We start from the raw sequence: 21,552 nt of genomic DNA, 5'->3' as shown, positions 1-21,552 counted from the left end.
TATTCTACAAATCAAATTTCGTTTCGCTTTCGTTCTTTGAACGCGCACACTTATGAACGGAGTTGCTTCACTATTTTGGCCATCACGATCCTAGTTCGACTGATAGTGCTGTCAAATTTAGTCTGCTGACCCATGGGATACGGTTATTAATGCTACATGGGTAATATCGTCAGTGCAAGTGAAGGTAAACCCATGAATAACCGGAAATTTTTGTCAATTCAAATGTTATTTTTCAACTCAGACAATCTATTTTCCAAAGTTGTTAGTCCATCGACATGATTTAGTAAATAATTGTAATTTTTTCAAGAAATATCGATTAGCCGGATGCTACCATCTTTGATTTCGGAGCTATCTCCTAACACCGTTTTCTCTCATCAAAATCGTCTCGAAATTTATTATATTGGCTGGATTTTAAAGGAATATCAACAACTGGAAGCCGCCAGTTCGGTTTCACATCTCATCCAAGTCAGTCGATAAAACAAAACCGCTTACGTTCGGGATAGAAGAAACCAAGTACAGTATTGTGTAGTGAACAATAGAACGACCTCGAAATGAGTGAACCAAACAAACAAAAGCTACCGCCGACACGAAAGAATACAATTGTTGTTGACTTCAGGCAGTACAAAATTCGACTTTCGATACGAGAACTTGAAGGTTTGCTTGAGGAGCAAATGCACCTTGAGATTAAACGTGTACATTTACTTCAATACAATAAGACGAATAATGTTGTTTACATCCAGTTTTATAAAGAGTTGGATGCAATTCAATTCGCAAAATAAAATAACAATGTGCACTATGTGGAACACGAGAACATTAAGTACAACATTCCAGTATATATGGAAGATAGTGCTATAGAAGTGCGTGTGCATGATCTTCCCTCAAGCGTCACCGATTCATATATTCGCAAAACTATGTCCCAATACGGAGACATTCTCTCTATCGAAAATGAAAAGTGGAAGAACTTTTTCCCCGGTATTCTAAATGGCGTACGTTTATTACGCATACACTTGAAGAGGCCTATACCTTCTTATGTGATTTTCGGTCAAGATACAAGAATTCCGTGCAAATCACTTGTTACCTATGACAATCAGATGGCCACGTGGCAATATTGTCAAAAAGCTGTTCACTACGGTAAGCCATGTGAGAAACTGGACAAGGAGACAACTACACCAAAGGACAACGGTACTTCCTTCACACAAACCCCAAGCAACCCCAGTACACCTGTGACAGCCACCAACAACAATGAAGCATCCCCTTCAACGAAACCATCAGTATCCTCTATAGAACAAAGTACACCGGCTGCAGTTAACAACTTACCCTCCAACCAACCAGCAATTGCAACCAATATACAACAAGGTACGTCTACAGCAACTAGTAACGAAAAGAAGACGGAAATCGACAACAATACCATCGATGCGGCAATGGATGACGAGACGAACCACGAACGAAGTGCCCCTCAACCCTCGCAGGAGGAAAATGGAAGCTCCTTTCCTTCTAGAAAAAGGGTGACAACGAGATCCTACTCAAAAAAAATTATTTAAAAAATCGGCTCAATCGGCCACGTAAAGCTTGTACGCAAATAGGCCTGAATAAAAAATATCTTTTAAATAAAAAAAAGCTGGAAGCCGCCATCTAGAATAACAGAATGACCTCAAATATCGTTTTTCGGCATCTACTCATCAAATCCGTTTCGAAAATACCCAAATAGCAAGAGTTTTTAAGGAATATAAACAAACCGAAAGTCGTCATCTAGGATTCTGAAAAAATGACAAAACTTCGTATTCCGGTAGCTACTCATCGAATCTTTTTTTTAAATAATCATATTGTAATGATTGTCTGAAAATATCGATCAGCCGAAAATCTCCATATTTCATTTCGGAACTACCTTAAACACCGTTTTTATAAATCTTCTCATCAAAACCATCCCGAAAATAACCATAACGAAAGGGTTTTCGGAAAATATATAAATAAATTGGTCACCTGAATTTCAGAATTACCTCATACATTATTTTCTGATATTTAATTATCAAATTCGTTCCACATTGTAATGATTTTTAAGGAATTTAGACCATTTTGTCACATCTTCTTATCAAATCCTTAATGAAAATACCCACATTCTAATGTTTCCCGAAGAACAACAACCGGAAGTCGGCATTTTGTATTTCAGAACAACTTGAAATATCGTTTTGCCTTTCTCATATAGAAAGGTTATGCAATCACTTGAAAAACCGACTAGTGAAAATTGGCCCAGAGGGCCAAGTGTCATATACCATTCGACTCAGTTCATCGAGCTGAGCAATGTCTGTGTGTGTGTGTGTGTGCGCGTGTGTGTGTGTGTGTGTGTGTGTGTGTGTGTGTGTGTGTGTGTGTGTATATGTATGTATGTATGTATGTGTGTGTGTATGTGTCAAATAATCTCACTAGGTTTTCTCGGAGATGGCTAAGCGATTTTGACAAACTAGGATTCAAATGAAAGGTCTCGTGGTCCCATACGGAATTCCTGAATTTCATCCGGATCCGACTTCCGGTTCCGGAATTATAGGGTAAAGTGTGTTCAATATTCTACACCGTCACTTAAACTGGCGAAACAAAATACGTGAAAATTTTTTCTAAACTGGTCTCAAAACTACACAAATCGATAGTCATTGTCAGTAGGCAACTAAACAAACCGATTCCGGCTATCCTGGTTCCCAGTATCCGGTTCCGGAAGTACCAGAAATAGTGGTCATATATACCAAAATGGATTTCATTCACTTTTCTCAGCGATGGTTTGACCGATTTCCACAAACTAATATTCAAATGAAAGGTCTCCCGGTCTTATACGGAATTCCTGAATTTCATCCGGATCCGACTTCCGAATCCGGAGTTATAGGGTGCGTACTAGAAGAGTTTGTGTGTCATGTTAGTTGATGGCCGTACGAACCGACTTCGATTATACCGGTTCTCGGGTTGCGGTGCCGGAAGTGCATATAATAGTGAACCCATTTCGTTCTCTTAAGGATGGCTTACGCAATCAAAGCACTGTTTTATTCTGTATGTTATGCATAAACAATCACTTGGTTTCCTTCAAAAATCGAAGAGACAATTTTTGAATAGAATACCACAATATTATATGCATGAGAAAGGCATCATTACACCACTAGGTGGATTAAAACAGGTTTTTTTTACATACACTCATTAATTCCATTCCAAAAACACCCATATGGTAAGGGTTTTCAAAGAATATTCATGAACCGGAAGCCGTCATCTTGGATATTAAAACAACCTCAAACGAAGTAAAATCCAAATAACGTAAACTTTTTCACGAACTGATTCGATTTATTCTTGTTTCTCACTATGGAAATACCACATTTCGAGGATTTTGCAAATTCGAGCCTCAGATTTTTGAAAGTTGGTTTTTTCGCAAGTTTCATTTTTACTGTTTCATTCATCGGTCGTTTTAGAACTTCTGCTTTTTTGGATATTGACATAAAGCACATTTCGGTTAGTTTTCTAGCGTCAAACTCGGAAAATCTATTGCATACCCTCATAAGATTAAATAAATTGTTCAGGGATTCAAGACTCAATGTATGACCAAGAGAGCTATCATTGAAAATAATTATTTTCCAGGGATATGAAAACTGTATCAAATACATCGGTTCACCTTTTCGATACGAAAATACAATATCCTTATTAAGTTATTCAAATTGAGAAATACTGCAGAATAGAGAATACACCGCTGCGGAGCGAAACAAATACAATTTGCGCATACCACGGTTCACAACTAACTAACTAACTCCCAAGCTCAGACCGGAAGGATAATTTTCATCAGTCAATAAAAACATGCAATGCAATATGTCGCCATCCGGTGATTCACAGCTAGTCGTCGAGGACCCGTAATCCGAATGGGAATCTTACCCGACATCGCCGATTACATTTACACCACGGTTGACATCGTATCGGATAAGGGACTCGGTTACACCTGGATGCGGAATGACTACAGGGAATTGACCGACGGGTTGAGCAGCACAAGCACAGCCGAATGGCGGATAGAAATGACGTCCATCACGATAATGATAACACCGCACTACTAACGACAAGCACGACAAGGATTCTGATGAAATTACCGAGTGGGATAATGGAATTCCCATCTGCTCGACCAAATATGCGTCGGTGATGGCGCCATGGGCAGTGAAACGAGAAAGGAGGACGAGGAGTTCATCCCGAAGAATGCCGGTAACAACCGTAGCAGCCGGCCGACCGACCGACCGACCGGAAAGACAACCGACCGAGTGTGGGGTGTTGAGAAATTATTGTAATGAAAATTTTGCCCCCGGCTCAGAAACGAAACTGTGGGGAAGTCTTGGTCTTCCAGTATGATGTGCTATATCCATGTACAGAATACGAACACAGATGGATTCACGGATAGTGGTAAATCCACTCGAACAATTATTAATATTCATATTGAATATCATGCTCGGTTGCATCCGGGTGCTCCGACTCGAATTTGTGCCGTTCGACTGATGCAGAGCAAAACGGGCTGAAAATAGAACTCATTCAATCGAACGGGAAGTAAACTGGACAGGTTGGTTCGAGTTGGGTAAAAGTTTTATCCCATTGAGATTTAATGGAAACCGAAATTGCCTGTCTTTGTGATTGCCATTGGAAGGATCATTGCGAGACAGTGGACGTGGTAAAGCTGAAAGTAGTGAGAGAACTTACCGGTGGCTCTTCGTTGACGTCAATGATTGTGATGATGAGAAGACCTTCTCCCTGCTGAATCGATGGAGCTGTTGTGTCCGTCACGAGGACAGTAATTCGTATTACCTAATTCAAAAACAAACAAACAAACAAAATAATTATCCATCGCAGCGCCATGGGAATATATAACCTAGCAACTCTTACCGCAAACTCATCCCGTTGCAACTTTTTGCTCAGAAAGACTTTTCCACTCCGATCGACGGTGAACATATCCTTGAAATCTTCCGAATCGCTAACCTCCTTGCCATTCTTATCGACCGCCGTGATGGGTTCGGATGCGGTGTAATCTAAGGCCTCGCTCGAGGCCACATCTGGATCCAGCGCAACCAACGTGTGCACCAGCGACCCAATCGGAGCGTCCTCCAGCACTTCCGTCCGCTGGGTGGTTGGGGTGAAGTACGGTGCCTTATCGTTGCTGTTGATGATGCTCACCGTTAGGGTGGTGGTACCGGACAGGCTCGGTGTGCCCAAGTCAGCCGCCACAATTTCCATCTGATACGTATTCCGTCGGTCGTAGTCCAACTTGCGGGCAATCGTCACCAGTCCGGTTCGGTTGTCGATAGCAAAATCATCGAAACTACCCTGCTGAATCCGATACCTAGTGGGAGGTGGGTCAAAAAAAAATGAACACGTAGCATTAGGTAAATTCTTACTTCCTTCTTTCTTCTGTCTGCTAATTGTTGCCGACACTCGTGAACATGTGGTAATTAATCTAATGTTAGATGAGAACATTAAGGATGATGTGGTTCGTTACTGGAATGAAGCATAAACAAAAAAATTCGCCTATTTGATATTACAATATCAAATAAGCACTGTTGTTGAATACAATAAATATTCAATCGGAAAATTTCCCTCCAACCGATAGAGTCATAAATTTTCATTCCCAAACAACCGACCTTAATTTGCCTCTGCCTGCTAGGATAGTTTTTATCACAAATTCATTGAACCTATACGGATCGTTAATTCTATTTATCCGTACCAGTCCTACCCATAGAGATTGGTAGAGCAGAGTACTTTCCGAGTCGTAAATTCTGGACCGAGCTAGATTGAAATTTATCGTGATTCACAGTAGAGTTTAATGCTTGATGTTAAAGATAGAACTGGTTTGAAATTTTCGATGGAACACGAAAATAAACGAAACATGATCACAGCGGTAGGATATGAAGTACTGAGCCAAAGAGGATTCAATCGTTCAACAAGATAGGATACAGTCTCTTATAGAAGAGCGTGGTCACTTCACGTAGAAAACCAAATAAGTGGCGATATAAGAGGTAGGTCAGTCCTCCGTGGCTTTTAGAAAGAAATCAGCTGTTAATTGATTTACATCATTCTTTTACATTCCTTTATTTATAGAATTGCTAGAAAAACTGACTTTCGAATGAAGTCTCGGAGACACAAACCCTTATATACCATTCTACTCAGTTCGACGAGATCGGACAAGGTTTGCGTGTGCGCCTTTTTACCGCTAATTTTTTCGAAGATAGCTTAACCGATTTCAACAAACTTAGGCTCGTTTGAAAACTACTATTGGGTCATGGATCAAGTTCGAAGATCAAATGGCTGTGACTTCTAGTTCCGGAGATATAATGGTTTAAGTGACGTAAACGTCAAAACTCATTATCGCTCAGTTTTCTCGGATATGGATTGACCGATACTGATAATTTTAGGCTTGTTCGTGACCAAAATTAGACTGTGGTCACTTTAGAAGATGATATGGCTGACACTTCAGAAGATCACATGGCTGACACTTCACATTTTAACACACAACCTTCGCCGTCACACCGATTGGACCTCATTCATTCGTTTCTCTCTCTACCGAAGCTCAGTTTAACCTCCGTCAGTTTATCTCTTGAAATAACAAACTATCTCTTACAAATGAATGAGAGAGCAGCTTTCAAGTGAGGTTAATGTAAACATTCGAACTGGTTCAAGATAGTGGTAAACCAGTCATGATAACTGAAATATCAATTACAAAATAAACATAAATTAATTGTTCCCTCTTCCAGTTTTCATTTTTAATATTTCGAAACAGATCTCAATACATTTCAAACAGGGAAAATTATCGATTTTAACTTACTGGTGATAATTGAAAACATAATTGGGAACCGCCACCCTCTATTTAACATTATGGTCGGAGAGAGTTTTGTGTTATCGAATTTTTTTATACCTATTCATTCGTACTTGCTCACTACCCACAGTGAAGACAATGAAACAGGTAGACAAACTGGGCAAGCAAAACTTCAAGTGACTAAGTACGGATGAGTTCTGGAAGCTTCGGCAACAAAAGTAAAATGAATGAAAAGGGATATTCTGACAGTCAACGGCCATATATTTCATTTTCATCTAATAATAATCGATTGAAATGAAGTTTTACCGCACTGATAGAAATAGGACTAAAATTATATGCTGTGGCGCCCGAGTACAGCGAAGTATGTTCAGTTCTTCTAGTCAATTAGGCTTTTTATGCACCACCACTATAAACTATAAAGGTCGTCAAATGGTGAGATAACTAAGTCCTCACAAGTCCCTATCTCATGCCTCCCCGAGCGTCTATGATGACATTTGGTCAATAGAACGGCGTCGACTGGGTGCTATCGCCTTCTGCGTTAGTAGCAGAATGAGAGGGTGCGAAATGGCTTGTAGGTTGAAGCCCATCCTAAAGTGCAATGTTTATCATAGTACATTACATCATATAATTCTGTTGTTTATTACATCATCTATTATTATTATTATTATTATTAGAAGAGCGTAACTTACACTGCGACATTAACTGTTATATTGTATCATAGCATATTGTTTCATATATTATCGTCTTACACTATTTCATGTTATGATATACTGTGTTATATGGTATTATACTGCATTGCACTATATCATATTATATTGTATTATATTATATTATATTTTATTATATTATATTGTATTCTATTATATTATGTTATATTGTACTGCATTATGTTGTATTATATTATATTATATTATATTATAGGGTTTATTATGAGTAGTATTACGTACCTCTGCGCAAAATATAAATTTGTTTTCCTTATCAGTTATCATTTTTAAAGTAATCTTTTAACTAACTATCAAGGTCGTCACAAGGTGAGCTTGATTCTCACTGGTTCCTGTTTCATGTCTACACGTGTGTCTGTGGTGACAATTGGTCGATGGAATGCGTTGATGACAGAATGAGAGGATGAGAAATGACATATAAATTGAAGTAATATAATATCATAGCATATCGCAACATATCATGTTATTCATTCTATTATTTATTATATATTTCATTGTACTATATTATATTGTATTTTATTATTATTTTCATTATTATATTTATTGTTATTATTATTAATTTGTCATCAATAATTATATTATATATTATTTTTATAGATGTGGATATTATTGTTATTAGAAAAGAAATATTCTACCTCCTGCAGTATTGCGAAGATAGAAGAGCATAACTGACACTCTACATTAACTGTTATTTTATATATTGTTTTATAATATATTATATTATATTATATAACATTGTATTATATTATATTAAATTAAAATATATTATATTCTGTTATATTATATTATTTTGTAATCTATTATATCATTTTATGTTATATTAATTTCATTACACTATGTTTCATTGTATTTATCAATATAAAACATTTTGCACGGGGGCGTAAAGGGGAGGGAGCATCAGGGCATCGGACAAATTGATGACTGGACGAGGGATTGTGGATAGCCAGCCCAAGTCACTTAAAGGAAACTTGTTTCCTTCTGATGGTTTGAAATGAGTCTGACGCGCCCTTCTCAAACAAACCATCAGGCGGGTTCAAGCAAGTATAGCGATATGCTTCATCCATGCACTGGATATTATGGTTGGAAGAGCATCTTTTATTCCCGCGGAATACGAGTAAGTGACTCTACTTACGAATCCGCCCAACCCTTTTTGTTCGCTTTTCGGTAACAGCTATAGTAAGAAGGTGAATGGATGAGTCATATCGGGGCTACTGTAAGTCTACCCGCATCCACTGGCAAGTCCTTGAACTGATGGTGGCTTCACTTCACATCACATCACACCACCACTATAAACTATGAACTGACGGTGGTTAAAGCTATCTGTGTTTTCAAATGAACGGTAGTTTAATTAGCAAAACAATTTCCCCGGATAGGAGCTAACTGCGGGTTCGAGTCCCGTCTCTGCGGTAACCTTTTCGCAGTTTTCATTACATAGTTGTACTCGCATTTCAATTTTCTAATATGTTTTCCTCGTTAGATACTGATCAAATCAGTGATGCTACATCGTGAGCACTGCATTTCCATATTCCATCTAGTATCGTGGTGGTGGTAGAGAGAAAAATCAGTATGAATCTATATAACTTATTTTACTTTGATTACATGTTTTGCCTTTCTCATATAGAAAGGCTATACAATCACTGTGAAAACCGATTTTTGAACCGAGGCCCGGAAGGCAGTATGTCATATACCATTCGATTCAGCTCGACGAACTGAGCAAATGTCTGTGTGTGTATGTATGTGTATGTATGTATGGGTGTATGTTACAAATAATGTCTCTCGATTTCCTCAGAGATGACTGAACCGATTTTCACAAACTCAGATTCAATTGAAGGTTTCATGGTGCCAAAGATCGCTATTGAATTTTATCCCATTCCAACTTCTGGTTCCAGAATTACAGCGTGATATGAACAAAAAACATGAAAAAATTGTCACTTCCTTTTCTCAGAGATGGCGTGACCGATTTTCACAAACTTAGATTCAAACGGAAGGTCTTATGGTCTCATAAATCTCTATAGAATTTTATCTTTATCCGACTCCCAGTTCCGGAATTACAAGGCAATATGTGCAAATCTATGAGAAAATGCACACTCAATTTTCTCGGAAATTTCTTAACCAATTTTCACAAACTAAGATGCAAATGAACGGTCTTGATTTTTTTTTAAAGTCTCCAAGAAGTTTATCCAGATCCTACTTCTGGTTCCGATATTACAACGAGGTAAGTGAAAAAATTTCAATTTCATGAGGATTTTTTCAAAAGTGAAGACGAAACGAGGTGTAGATTTTTATAAAATTCACTGGTAAATTCATCTGATTGGCAAAACTATATAAATCTACATTGAGACTACTAGTCCCCGGTTTTCGCCTTCGAACGCACCGGTAATAGTGAAGAAAAGCTCTCTCTCTCTCTCTCTCTCTCTCTCTCTTCGATTTCTCAGTTACGGTTTCCGAATTTTACAAATCATGACTCAAAGTAAAGCTCACAGTATCTTAAAAGAAAGTGTGCAATTTCATCCGAAATTATAGGGCGGTGAATATCAAAACTTTCAAACTGTCATAGAAAATTATGCAAAACTGGTACGCATCGGTACGTGCTGGTACGGAAGAAGAATACACCACCGCCAAGCACATACCGTGCTTTGTTCAATTTTGTATGGCGTTCAGGGTTGCCACACTTAGATCTATATTAACTTGGCATAACTGTTTACAAATTGAATATGTGATGGTAATTTATACCAATGAAAGTTTTTGATTTTATACAAGTTTGCAAACAGTCATGACATGAGAACAGAGATGTCCATCTCCTCTGTGTGACGAAGAGCAAGCAAAATTTCTCCCCTCGCACTGACAACTTCAACGAGAGCTCTTCTCTTTCACATATATACACCATTGTTGTATAAAGTGTGCACGCATCATGAGTGCGTTTGTTTATTTCCTTTTACCTCCTCCACTGAATCGCACCAAAGTGCTAGAGCATTAGTTAATAAATTCTCTGAGGTGGATGCAGATACTTTTACAGAGGTGTACACGCCGGTGAGCACTCTGGTGTATGGTTTGCGTAGAAGAAGCGTGGGGCACGCAAAATCAGCAAAATAAAACAATTTATCGTTAAATTTTCAGTTTTCATTGCAAATTTTTCATAGCAAGGCTAGATCTACTCTCTATTAATTGAAGTTCACAGAAGTATTCGCCTACCATCACGCGCCAGTGATCACTTGGGTGTGTTTAGGCGAGAGCACGTGAGAGCGATTCGTGCGAAGAAAATGTTATTCTCTCGCACCAGCTTCTTTCAACACAAGCACGCACTCAAAGTCTGTCTGTCTGGACACTGAGAAGAAGTGCGCTGTCCTCTTTGTGTGGAGCGTAGCAAATGTATCCGCAGTGTTTAATTGACACCTACGCCCTGGTGTATCACTCTAGTGAAATGCCATCTCTGCATGAGAAAGGCATCATTACACCACTAGATGGATTAAACAAGGTTTTTTTGTTGTTGTTAAAATCATACAATTTTGATTGTTTTCGAGAATACAATGTTTTATTTGAAATTTATTTGCAAGGTAATTTTTGATACCACTTTTATTTCGATTTATTTTCGTTTCTCCTAATTTTCGAAAACCAAGCTTTTTATTGATCTTAGAAACTTGAAATATATTTAGCCCTTTTTTCGCAAGACAATACCAAAATCAAGCATACAAAATTACTACATATTGTTAGTATCCGACTTTCGGTTCCGGAATTATGGAGTAAAATGAGCAAAAATAGATAAAAATAAGTGCATCAACTTTTCTCGGAGCTTAAGCTGAACCGGTTTCCACAAACTTTGACTCAAATAAAAGGTCTTCGGTCCCATACAAAATTCCAAAATTTGGTTTGATCTGACTTGCGATTCCGGAATTACAGGATGATTAGTCAACGTTACCAGATATACGGATTTTCCAGTATTCTACTGATTTTCAAGTACATTGAAATCTTTTTTATGCGAATTTACGTACCGCATAAAAAAACCACATAAAAAAACCGAATAAAAAAAACCGCATAACTCTGAAAATTCGCATAGAAAAAACCGCATAACTCTGAAAATTCGCATAGAAAAAACCGCATAACTCTGAAACTTCGCAAAAAAAAGTCGCATAAAAAACCGCACAAAATAAGACCACATAAAAAGACCTTAGTGTACATTGGTAAAATTCACTGATTTTTTTACGGATTTTGCAAAAAATACTGATTTTATACAGGTTGTTAAGAAAGTCTGTTTTTCCATGATATGATGATAGAATTGAACTAACTGTTGAACTTTCAGAAGGCACCCAATGTTTGTAGAACGTGTACAAACTTTGTGCATTCTGCACATTCGATTATAGAGGTTTTATCCTTAAGGTCATTCGCCTCTTCGGGCCAGGAAAATTTTCTGAGCCTATGTGCGGGGTTGGGAATCGAACCCAGGTGGGCTGCGTGAAAGGGCATCGACTTACCCATCACGCTATACCCGTCCCCATAAATTTGAATACTTTCATTCATAGTAAAAAATGATAAAACTTCCTTTTTCGACCAGGACGTTTTCTCCTAAATGTATTTAAGCGTTAATAGGTTGAAACCGAGTTTAGATAAATGATAAGAAATATATTTAGGCACTTCAATGAGTGCAATAAATAAGACAGATAGAGATAATTTACTCGAACTACATATTTTCGAATTAAATAATAAAAATTCGTTCAAAACCCAAAATATCGCGCTTGTGTAAACTACGCAATAACTGATATAAAAACATGTAATCATCGTAAAATAAGTTATACAGATTCATACTGATTTTTTTCCTCTACCACCACCCCGATACTAGATGGAATACGGAAACTTAGTTCGCACGATCTGGCATCACTTTTATTAGTGTAAAAGTTCCAGTTTCAAATTACTTACTAACTTTTCTCAGAGATGGGGTGACCGATTTTTACAAACTTCGATTCAAATGAGCAATCCTATGGTCCTATACAAAATTTCTGAATTCCATCTGGATTGGACTTCCGGTTCCGGAATTACAGGATAAGTAGTGTTGAACATGTCAAGCAGTTACATAGAGCAGTGATGCAATACACGGAAAATGGGGTTGCTGGGGACTCAAATCAATTCCAATCGATAGGACTTGTCAGCTAACGGCCGAACGTATTCATTTCGGCTATACCAGTCCCCAGATTTTGGTTACGAAAGCAGAGGAAATAGTGGTAATAATCTTTGAAATGAAGCAAACTCACTTTTGGCCGGTTTTTACAAACTAAGGTCTTATGATTCCATACATAAATTCTGAATCTCATCCGGATCTGACTTCCGATTCCGGAATAACAAAGTTATGAGTGTTCCAATTTTCAAACCGTCTTATGAAGCGCACCGGAACGTGCATGCGGTGGTACGGAAGAACAAAACACAAAACCGTCTGTACGAACGAAGCACGCTGTGTGTGCTGTTCGATTTCGTACACGCTTAATGACCCTAAAAACTTAGTGCAACTGTAACAGTCTCCTAATTTCGATTTCGGAAATAGTTATTTCAAATGTTCTATTTGAAATTTGCATCAATTTCTCATGAAAAGTTTAGTGAGAAAGACACCATTACACCACTAGGTGGATTGAAACAGGTTTTTCAAATTGAGCAACGAACATTTTATATTGAGTCCCAATAAACCACTACAAACTTTCGATTTTAAAAATTACACGAGTACTGAAGCAACATTTCAATGTAACAACTGCACGACCTTAAAAACCATTCCACATCATTCAAAATTAAGCACAATGGCATCCGAAAGTCGGGAATGTGACCTCACATTCGCCATTTTGTTCTAAACCATCGCATATGAGATTCGTTTGACGTAGTTGAAAGCAAAAGTTCTGCTAAACTTTTTAATTATGTTGAACATCATGCAGTGCAGATCACTGGCACCGGCACCGATGGCGTTTTTTCTTTCATTTTCAAATCAGCCAAACGAGTCTCGGACCGTATTGTTGAAACCGATTCAGAGCACTTCAGCTGACTGCTTGCAGACAATGCTTGCATTTGTGTGACAGAAGAAATAATTAATCAGACTCTCTCAGGTTCAGTTCTCAGGGTTTTTTTTCTGTTTGCTTTGAATTGGTTGGATTTGAAAAATTGAACTGATATGTCAATATGGTTTTTTTGTGCTTTCGGAAGGTATAATTCTGCATATTTTAACAGTGTAGAACAAATCCATTGTCGGAGAGAAAACGGAACTAAAACTTAACCGCCAACAGCTAGGATCACTGGAATAGATGGGATCGATTTTCCCGGCAGCCACTCTGACGACATATACCGTTTTTTTTATTTTTTAGAGCAGCAAAATTTAACTCGTTCAACTCAATCCGGTAGTAAACCTGTTAAAACAGGCAGAGGTAGAACAGAGATGAACGATGCGAAATAATCAGGTTATACTGAAAATTTAGTGTTATTGCGTACCAACGGTACAAACCGAACCCATCGATCCGAAGGTAGGTAGCGAAGCTATGGAAACAAACGATTCTGTCCCCAATCCAACTGCTGGGGTTGCCGAGATGAACCTTCCGATATGTTCTGTTTGGAATTGGATTTGACCCACCACTGCAGGACTATTCGTCTTTCGATCATCCCTAGTCCAACGAGAGCTGGCAAGGTTTTGTGTTTACCCTCCCCTCCCCCCTGCCAGCCTAGCATGGAACGAGTGCACCGGTAGACGTTAGTAAATCTATATTTACCTGATCTCAGCGTTGATTCCCGTATCCAAATCGACTGCCTGTAAACGTTCGACTTTGGTGCCTGTAAATTGATTAGAACAAGTAGAGAGAAAATAGGTTAGTGACGAGGTTTTACGACGAGACGCGACGTCTATATGTGGATTGTCATTCGAGTGCAAGCCTGAACCGGAACTCACGACCACGGAAAGCACCTGGAACCAGTCAGCATCGGAACGACAAAATATATTTGGGTTTCCACACGAGTTGTGAGGATGCCGAGGTAGGATGAGATGGATTGGTTTTGTATTTGCTTGTTTTTGTTTTGCAGCATCCGCTCCATCCATCCTTCACCACTCGTTTCGGATTTTCAACCCGTGGAATAGTGGCCCGGAAACGTTCGCCGACCATTTGCTTCCCATTTCGGATAAACAGGACGGGATTGCAAGTGTAGACTAATATAGTTATAAACGAGCAAATATAAATTTTTACGAGGTCGAACGAGCGCAATCGCCTGCCTGTCCGCCTGGATTGTGCAGGATTATCATTTATGCTCTGCGACGAGTCCGAGTCGGCCAAAAAGCGCTTCGGATGAATGTAACAATTTGTGATGTTGCAAGATAACAAGGAAACTAAATGATCAAACCGTTTTGAAAATATATAGTTTGGTTTCTTGTCAAATTAAAAAGTAAAAAAAAAATCAAGCAGGTTAATTTAACATTAAAACCATGGAGACGGATATAGCGTGAAAAGTTAGTCGATGTCTTTCACGCAGCCTACCTGGGTTCGATCCTCAACCCCGCACATAGAGTCAGTAAGCTTTTGTGGCTCGAAGAGTCGAATTCGATTAGTAACCTTTTCAGTATTTTCATTCGAAAATTAGACCTATTTTAAAAACATCACCAGCACGCCAATTTTTCGGTAGGATTTGTCATTTTTCTATTCTGAGTATTTGCAAAAAGTTGTTAAAATTGTCTAGTCCTTTTCAAAAGATAGTCTACATCAAGTTTAGAAAAATTAATGGAAAAAATTTGCTGTTTTTGAGGGAGTCTATATGCTGTCAACTCCGAATACGATTTTACACGGAATTAGCCAATTCTAATCCTACACTGAAAAAAGTTTAAAGTCAATTTACGAAAAAACACCATTTTCGAATCAATGAAACTTTGTTCCAAGATAGGTCACTTTCCAACCGTGCATGTATTGTAAGGCGGGTATTTTCAGAAAAACAAAAGACACTGAAATTTTTTTATCAAATTAAAAAACTTTGATTTTTAATGTTTCTAAGTCACTTTTTTCCAGTGTTAGACGCGATCTGGAAGTTTTTCAGTTTTTTTTATTGGTAAATTTTTGTAACACTTTTTGTAGACTTTGTCATTTGTCATCAAATATTTGAAAAGAAATCGGTTAAAAAGTTTAGCCCTTTTTAAAAGACAGTCTAGATCAGCTTTGAAAAAAAAGAACGTATGGAATGTGATATTTTAGGATAAAGCAGAGGTGGAAATAAGCCCATTTTGAGCATGAAAATGTGAATCAAGATTTCCGATTGTGAATCAGAAAACCGAACACCGTGAATTAAAAAATTGGGTAACAAAACTAAAATTGCGATTATGTTTTAAATTGTGGGAAATGAAATTGAAGACCTTTTTAAATTCTATGTAAAACCAAAATTTATCTTCTTAAAAATCATTCATTTGAAAATTCATTATAATATTTACAATAAATATGTGATTTGAAAAGATAACATTGACTATTTTTATTTACTGTGAATTAAAAATATTGCTTATTTCCACCCCTGGGATAAAGTCTACATTTTCAGAATGTTTCAATCAAATCTGAGAAAGTTCTGCGAATACGATTTAACCCTAAATTCACCATATTTAGGTCAATTATAATATGAATAATTTTCAGCAAACGACTCTATTCAAAAAAATTTAAAACAATTAACGGGTGTTCAATGAAAAATGAGAATGATTTCAATACCATTTTGTAATTAAAGGAAAGAGCGTAAAGTTTTTTCTCTTCAAGAGAATTGCTCTTTGGACTCCCTAGAAATAGGTGGCATGTTTCTTTTCGCTTGGGTGCTGTCAGTTCAATCAAAGATGGCGTCGAAACAGCATGCACTCTGCGGGCGTATTGTACGGTTTTACGAAACGCTTGGCATCGTGGAAAAAAGTTTACGGTAGACCATTTTAGTGATGAAAACGGGCCTGTAAGTACGGTTTACCGTAGTCCTGGCATCCCCGATCGTGAAGCGGAAGACCGGTAGCAGCCGTCTGGCAAAAATGAAGACGAAGACGCACCCATACCTTGATTCACCGAACCATTAAATGGATCGAGCAGTGCCGGTGGATAACGAAGAACTTCCGCTGGACGACGAAAGTTACTTTCCACTTTCTGCAAACAAGTGCAAATAAAGCCAGCATTTGGTTGCTTCGCATTCGAGTAAAATTCTGCGAACAGCGTTCAATATCTTAGAAAATACCACCTTCTGAAAGCCTCAAATGAATCCCGCGATTACATCATTCAACTGTTGGTTGTTTGCATGCGAGTAACAGAAAAAATGTTTGCATGCGAGTAACAGAAATCAGCTTGAAACATGAAAAATGATAATCAGGGCGGCTTTCGGTTCGTAATTTTAGTGTTACAATGCGGCCATAAATTATAGTTTTATAATCCGCAATTACGGCCAAATCATTTAGTTTCTAACCATTTTCAGTGTCTTTACATAGTATCAAACAAATAGTTAATTGGATTTCCTCATATACATTAATTTGGTTTTGGAATAAGTTTCGAACAAGTTTCGTCACTAATACATACGACGTCCAACTTCATGGGTGACACGACACGGTGCAGAATGTTAGCGCCGTAGGGAAAGGCACACAAACTAGTGGCAGATTTATTTTGTGCGCCGTTCACCAAACGAGAGGCAATCGATTTGTTCTGAATTTTGCTCGTGAAAGTAATTGTCAGCTGTGTTGAAAGTTCGACACATGGTAACCTTTGTTTTGTTTTCCAGAATCCAAAGCATTTTACAAAGATCTAATGAGATTTTACTTGGAATGGATATTTTTTTAGTAGAACAATGTATCAAAATAAATGTGTATTTTTAAAGTGATCTACCACTTATCGACAGCAGTCCTACGTCAATCTCGTGGGTATGTCTTTAACATTACCTACTACAAGTTTTTTAAGTGATTACTTAAACTATTTTCGTAGTTACATCGATCAATAGGAATAAAAGAATAGATTCTCCACTGCTACCATGATTCCGACTGTTCTGTTTATCGGTAATCAAAAATCAATACACCATTTTATTGATGGTACTTGATGCCATGTTTGGAACTAAAATAAAGTAAAAAATTTAGAAAATAATTGTTTTGGAAAGCAAAAAAAAAATTTTTACTTTTGACTTTTTTGACAATCTTAATTCCATTAGTTTAGTTTGAAGCTGCGCATGTACTAAAAAGTCAGGCACATATGCAAGAAGGGGTTTTCTAACTTCTCCCAAAACATAAAAAAAAATAATTACGTTATGAAAACTCTTCTCTATTAATATGACAAATTTCGCGCCAACTGCCAGCTGTCGAAAATGATAAGTGCTACAAACAAGTGGTACACTAGTTATTTTCACAAAAGAAGTCAAATTTTTCAATAAAAAATAATGAAAATAAATCCTGTCGATTAATCCTACACTGAAAAAAATTGATATTAAAAATTTGAAATCGATTTACAAAACAAAACCATCATTGATTTTGATAAAATTTTGTCCCAGGATAGGTGATAAAGTTTCCTACCAACCGATCTTACATTGCATCTTACATTCAAGAAAACAAAGTTTTTCAAAAAAAAACATTTTCTTGTCCAAATTCAGTTTTTATCCAGTAGTTTTTTATTAAAAACTAAACTAAACTGAAAGTCATAATCATCCAATATTCCAATGAATCTCAATTCGTGAGGAAATTTTACCGAATACCCTATTGCTTGTTACCCGATAATTGCAGAAGGTATCAGTGCTAGATAAGAAAAACCTTGTGTAGAAAAACTTATTTTGGTTTCAAAACGCCCTACTTACAATTTATGGATAGGGATAAGAGCATAATTATCATTCGAATAAAAAATGTCGTAATTTGTAATTTGACTTTAAATATTTAGGATCGCATTTTTTTCAGTGTAAAAGTCGATTAGTAATTTTTTCAGTTTTTTCATTCGAAAATTTAGACTTATATTGAGAACATCAACGAAAAGGAGGAAATTAGTTTCAACCTTTGCATAATACATACACGATCATATTTCAGGTACAACCTAGCATGCTACAAAGCAAGAACTAATGCTATGTGGTTCATATATGAATGGTAGTAATATATGAACATCGCGAGTAGCACACATATGAAATTCGGTTACGGCAGTCAAGGACTAGAGCAGGTGTCAGTTTTTCGCGTGTTGCTGATGGTGTAATGAAAGAATAATGAACCACATAGCAGTCAGTTTTTGCTTTGTAGCATTCAAGATTGTAACCGAAGTATTATCGTGTATGTATTATGCAAAGGTTGAAAATCATTTCCTCCTTTTCGTTACTTTGATTTCTAAGCCCTGCGCTTGAGTTGTATAAACTGCTAGAACAAAGTACCATGGGTTTCCTTCTAACAGAACTCGATGGGGACGCATGGTCGACTGTTATTTATTTTTAAGAAAAAATCAAATATTGTGGTCGTCCACATTTTTTAAGAATATGAAAAACTTTCACTAAAAAATCCATGGTGGTGTAAAAATTGGAAGAGGAAAAAAATATGTTTCAAAAATTTTCATGTATTTTTAAATGGAAGAAATACATCTTCAAAAACTTTGAAGAAAATTGTAAACCTTCATCATAATGCCTTAAACATACCTGATTTTTTTTTCAAATTTTTCGGAGGAGCTTAAAGGTTTCTTAAAAAATCAAATAAAATAAAAATCAATAGAACCACCCTAGCTCCGTCAATATGACAGTTAAAGGGATGAAACTTTGAGAAAATTGTTTCCAGTCTATAATCTTTCGAATGTGGTATAACAATATGAATTCCCTTTGGGGGCAGATTTGATATGATTATCCTGCTAAAGCCTTTGAAATCAATATACAAAAAACATACCACTTTCGATTGCAAAGAAACTTTATCCCAAGGTAGGTCTTATGTTGCCGTCCATGTATTGTAAGGCGAGCAGTTTTAAGAAAAAAAGCGTTTTTAACTAAAACATTTTCTTGCCCATTACTAATACTTTTTGCATATATCGGACAACCAGTATTCTGTGAAATATTCTCTCAAATTGAGATTCATTGAATTCTTGGATGATAATGATTTTCAGTTTAGTTTAGTTATCGGTAAAAAGACACTGTAAATTTTGACGTGAATACGTCTTACTTTACTATGGGGCGCCTTTCCAAAATTCATCATATGTATGAGTGATAAGTTTTAGTTCGTGAATATTTCTTGTTTTATTGAACGTACCAATATATATATTTTTTTCAACTTCGTCAGAGATATGATCAGCAATTTGCGATAGAATTTTCAGCAGTATGAAATAACCACAAACAACTCGAAATTCAAGTTTTCTAAAATGATTGCTAAGCAAGGAAGGTAAAAATTTGGTGCGTAGTTGACTCAATCAGCTCAGGCCAGAATCTAGATCCAGAATCCAGTTCTAGAAATTAGTTCTGAAATCCAGTTTCAGAATCCATGAATGCTCCATTTCCAGAATCCAGACATAAAATTCAGTTCCTCGTCCGGAGCTCAAGTACAGAATCGAGTTTCGGAGTTCTGGAGCAGAAACCGAATCCCAGAATTTGTTCATAAGACTAATTTTTGGAACCAAATTCTGGAGTAGCATGTTGATTCTAGACCTGAACTTTGGACTAAAATTTTGAAATTGAAGTCTGGACTTAGATCTGAGTATTGAAACTGAATTCTGAAACTGAAATTTACGTTCAAACGAGAACTCAGTTCCAAAGTTCTTGTCCAGCATCCAGATTAAGAATTAAAAATTCTGAAACTGAGTTTTTAACAGAAAGTTGTGGAACTTCAGACTGAAAACCAGGAACAGAAAAAACTTATCAGGTGCACAACTTTGCTTCCGCCGTTTTTTTTTTCAAAATTAAAAGCTTTATTGCGAAAAAGTGTTTACAGATATATTATTCAAAGTATTGTCCGTTATTAGCGACAACTTTCTCCCATCTTTTCGGCAATTTTTTGGATCCCGGCTCGAAAAAAAAGAGGCCTCTTTTGACACTATCCATTAAGCAATCCATTTTTCCAACTTATCGAAGGATTGAAAATGTTGATCTGCCAGGCCGTGTGCCACCGAACGGAATAAGTGGAAGTCAGAAGGGGCGACATCTGAGGAATACGGCGTGTGGGGTAAGACTTCCCATTTCAGCGTTTCCAGGTACTTTTTGACCACTTTTGCGACGTGAGGCCGAGCATTGTCGTGTTGGAGGATGACTTTGTCATGTCGCTCTTGATATTGTGGCCGCTTTTCTTTTAGCGCGCGACTAAGGCGCATCAGTAGTAAATCACACCGAGCTGATCCAACCAAATAGAAATCATAACCTTGGGGCCTTGAATTTCGGTTTTGCCTCCGACGAAGTAGTATGCCCGGGCTTTCCCCATGATTTTCTGCGTTGGATTATCGTATCGAACCCACTTTTCATCACCGGTTACGATTCGATGTAAAAACCCCTCACGATATTGTCTTTAAAGCAGTTGCACACATACACTTGATGTCCCTCGGTTTCAACTCGTACGGCACCCAGTTTCCTTCTCTCTGAATTATGCCCAGGGCCTTGAGACGTTTTGAAATAGCTTGCTGACTCACTACCAACGATTCGGCAAGCTCTTTTGTGTTTCACACGAATCTTTATCAAGCAATGCTTCTAGTTGTTCATCTTTGAAGGTTTTTTCTTTTCCACCACCATGTTTGTCTTCGACATCGAAATCACCATTTTTAAAACGTTGAAACCACTCCCGACACGTTCTTCTACTCAGAGCAGCATCACCGTAAGTTTCTGAAAGCATTCGATGCGCTTCAGCTGCATTTTTTTCGAATTGTAACAGAAAAGTAAAACTTCCCGCAAATGGCGTGAATTGGGTACATAAACAGACATTCGAGCGTGAATAATACGAAAACAAGAACAACTGTCACTGAAACGGCAATGACAATTCGTTAGGTACTGTACACATTCACTTCAAAGGCATTATCATCTATGTATTTTGACCAGCCTCAGCCGGTACAGCCATCTATCGGAAAACGGCGGAAGCAAAGTTGTACACCTGATAGTTGT

At 37.4% G+C, this 21,552-nt stretch overlaps 1 protein-coding gene across 5 annotated transcripts in view; it reads right to left on the bottom strand.

Moving 5' to 3' along the window:
- The window catches only part of LOC131439540 (cadherin-87A), a 764,232-nt gene that overhangs the window by 69,746 nt on the left and 672,934 nt on the right, over window positions 1–21,552 (bottom strand). For all 5 annotated transcript variants that reach the window (XM_058610700.1, XM_058610709.1, XM_058610716.1 and 2 more), the window contains 3 exons: window positions 14,262–14,322; window positions 4,885–5,338; window positions 4,702–4,806 (listed from right to left, as the gene is read on the bottom strand). In XM_058610700.1, the coding sequence (XP_058466683.1) occupies window positions 4,702–4,806; window positions 4,885–5,338; window positions 14,262–14,322 (620 nt within the window). The remainder of the gene's footprint in view (window positions 1–4,701; window positions 4,807–4,884; window positions 5,339–14,261; window positions 14,323–21,552) is intronic.

The sequence above is a fragment of the Malaya genurostris genome, chromosome 1, assembly GCF_030247185.1.
Source record: "Malaya genurostris strain Urasoe2022 chromosome 1, Malgen_1.1, whole genome shotgun sequence".
In the NCBI taxonomy this organism is placed as follows: Eukaryota; Metazoa; Arthropoda; class Insecta; order Diptera; family Culicidae; genus Malaya; species Malaya genurostris.
The sequence above is the reverse complement of the archived record's forward strand: the minus strand, read 5'-3'. Positions and strand labels throughout refer to the sequence as shown.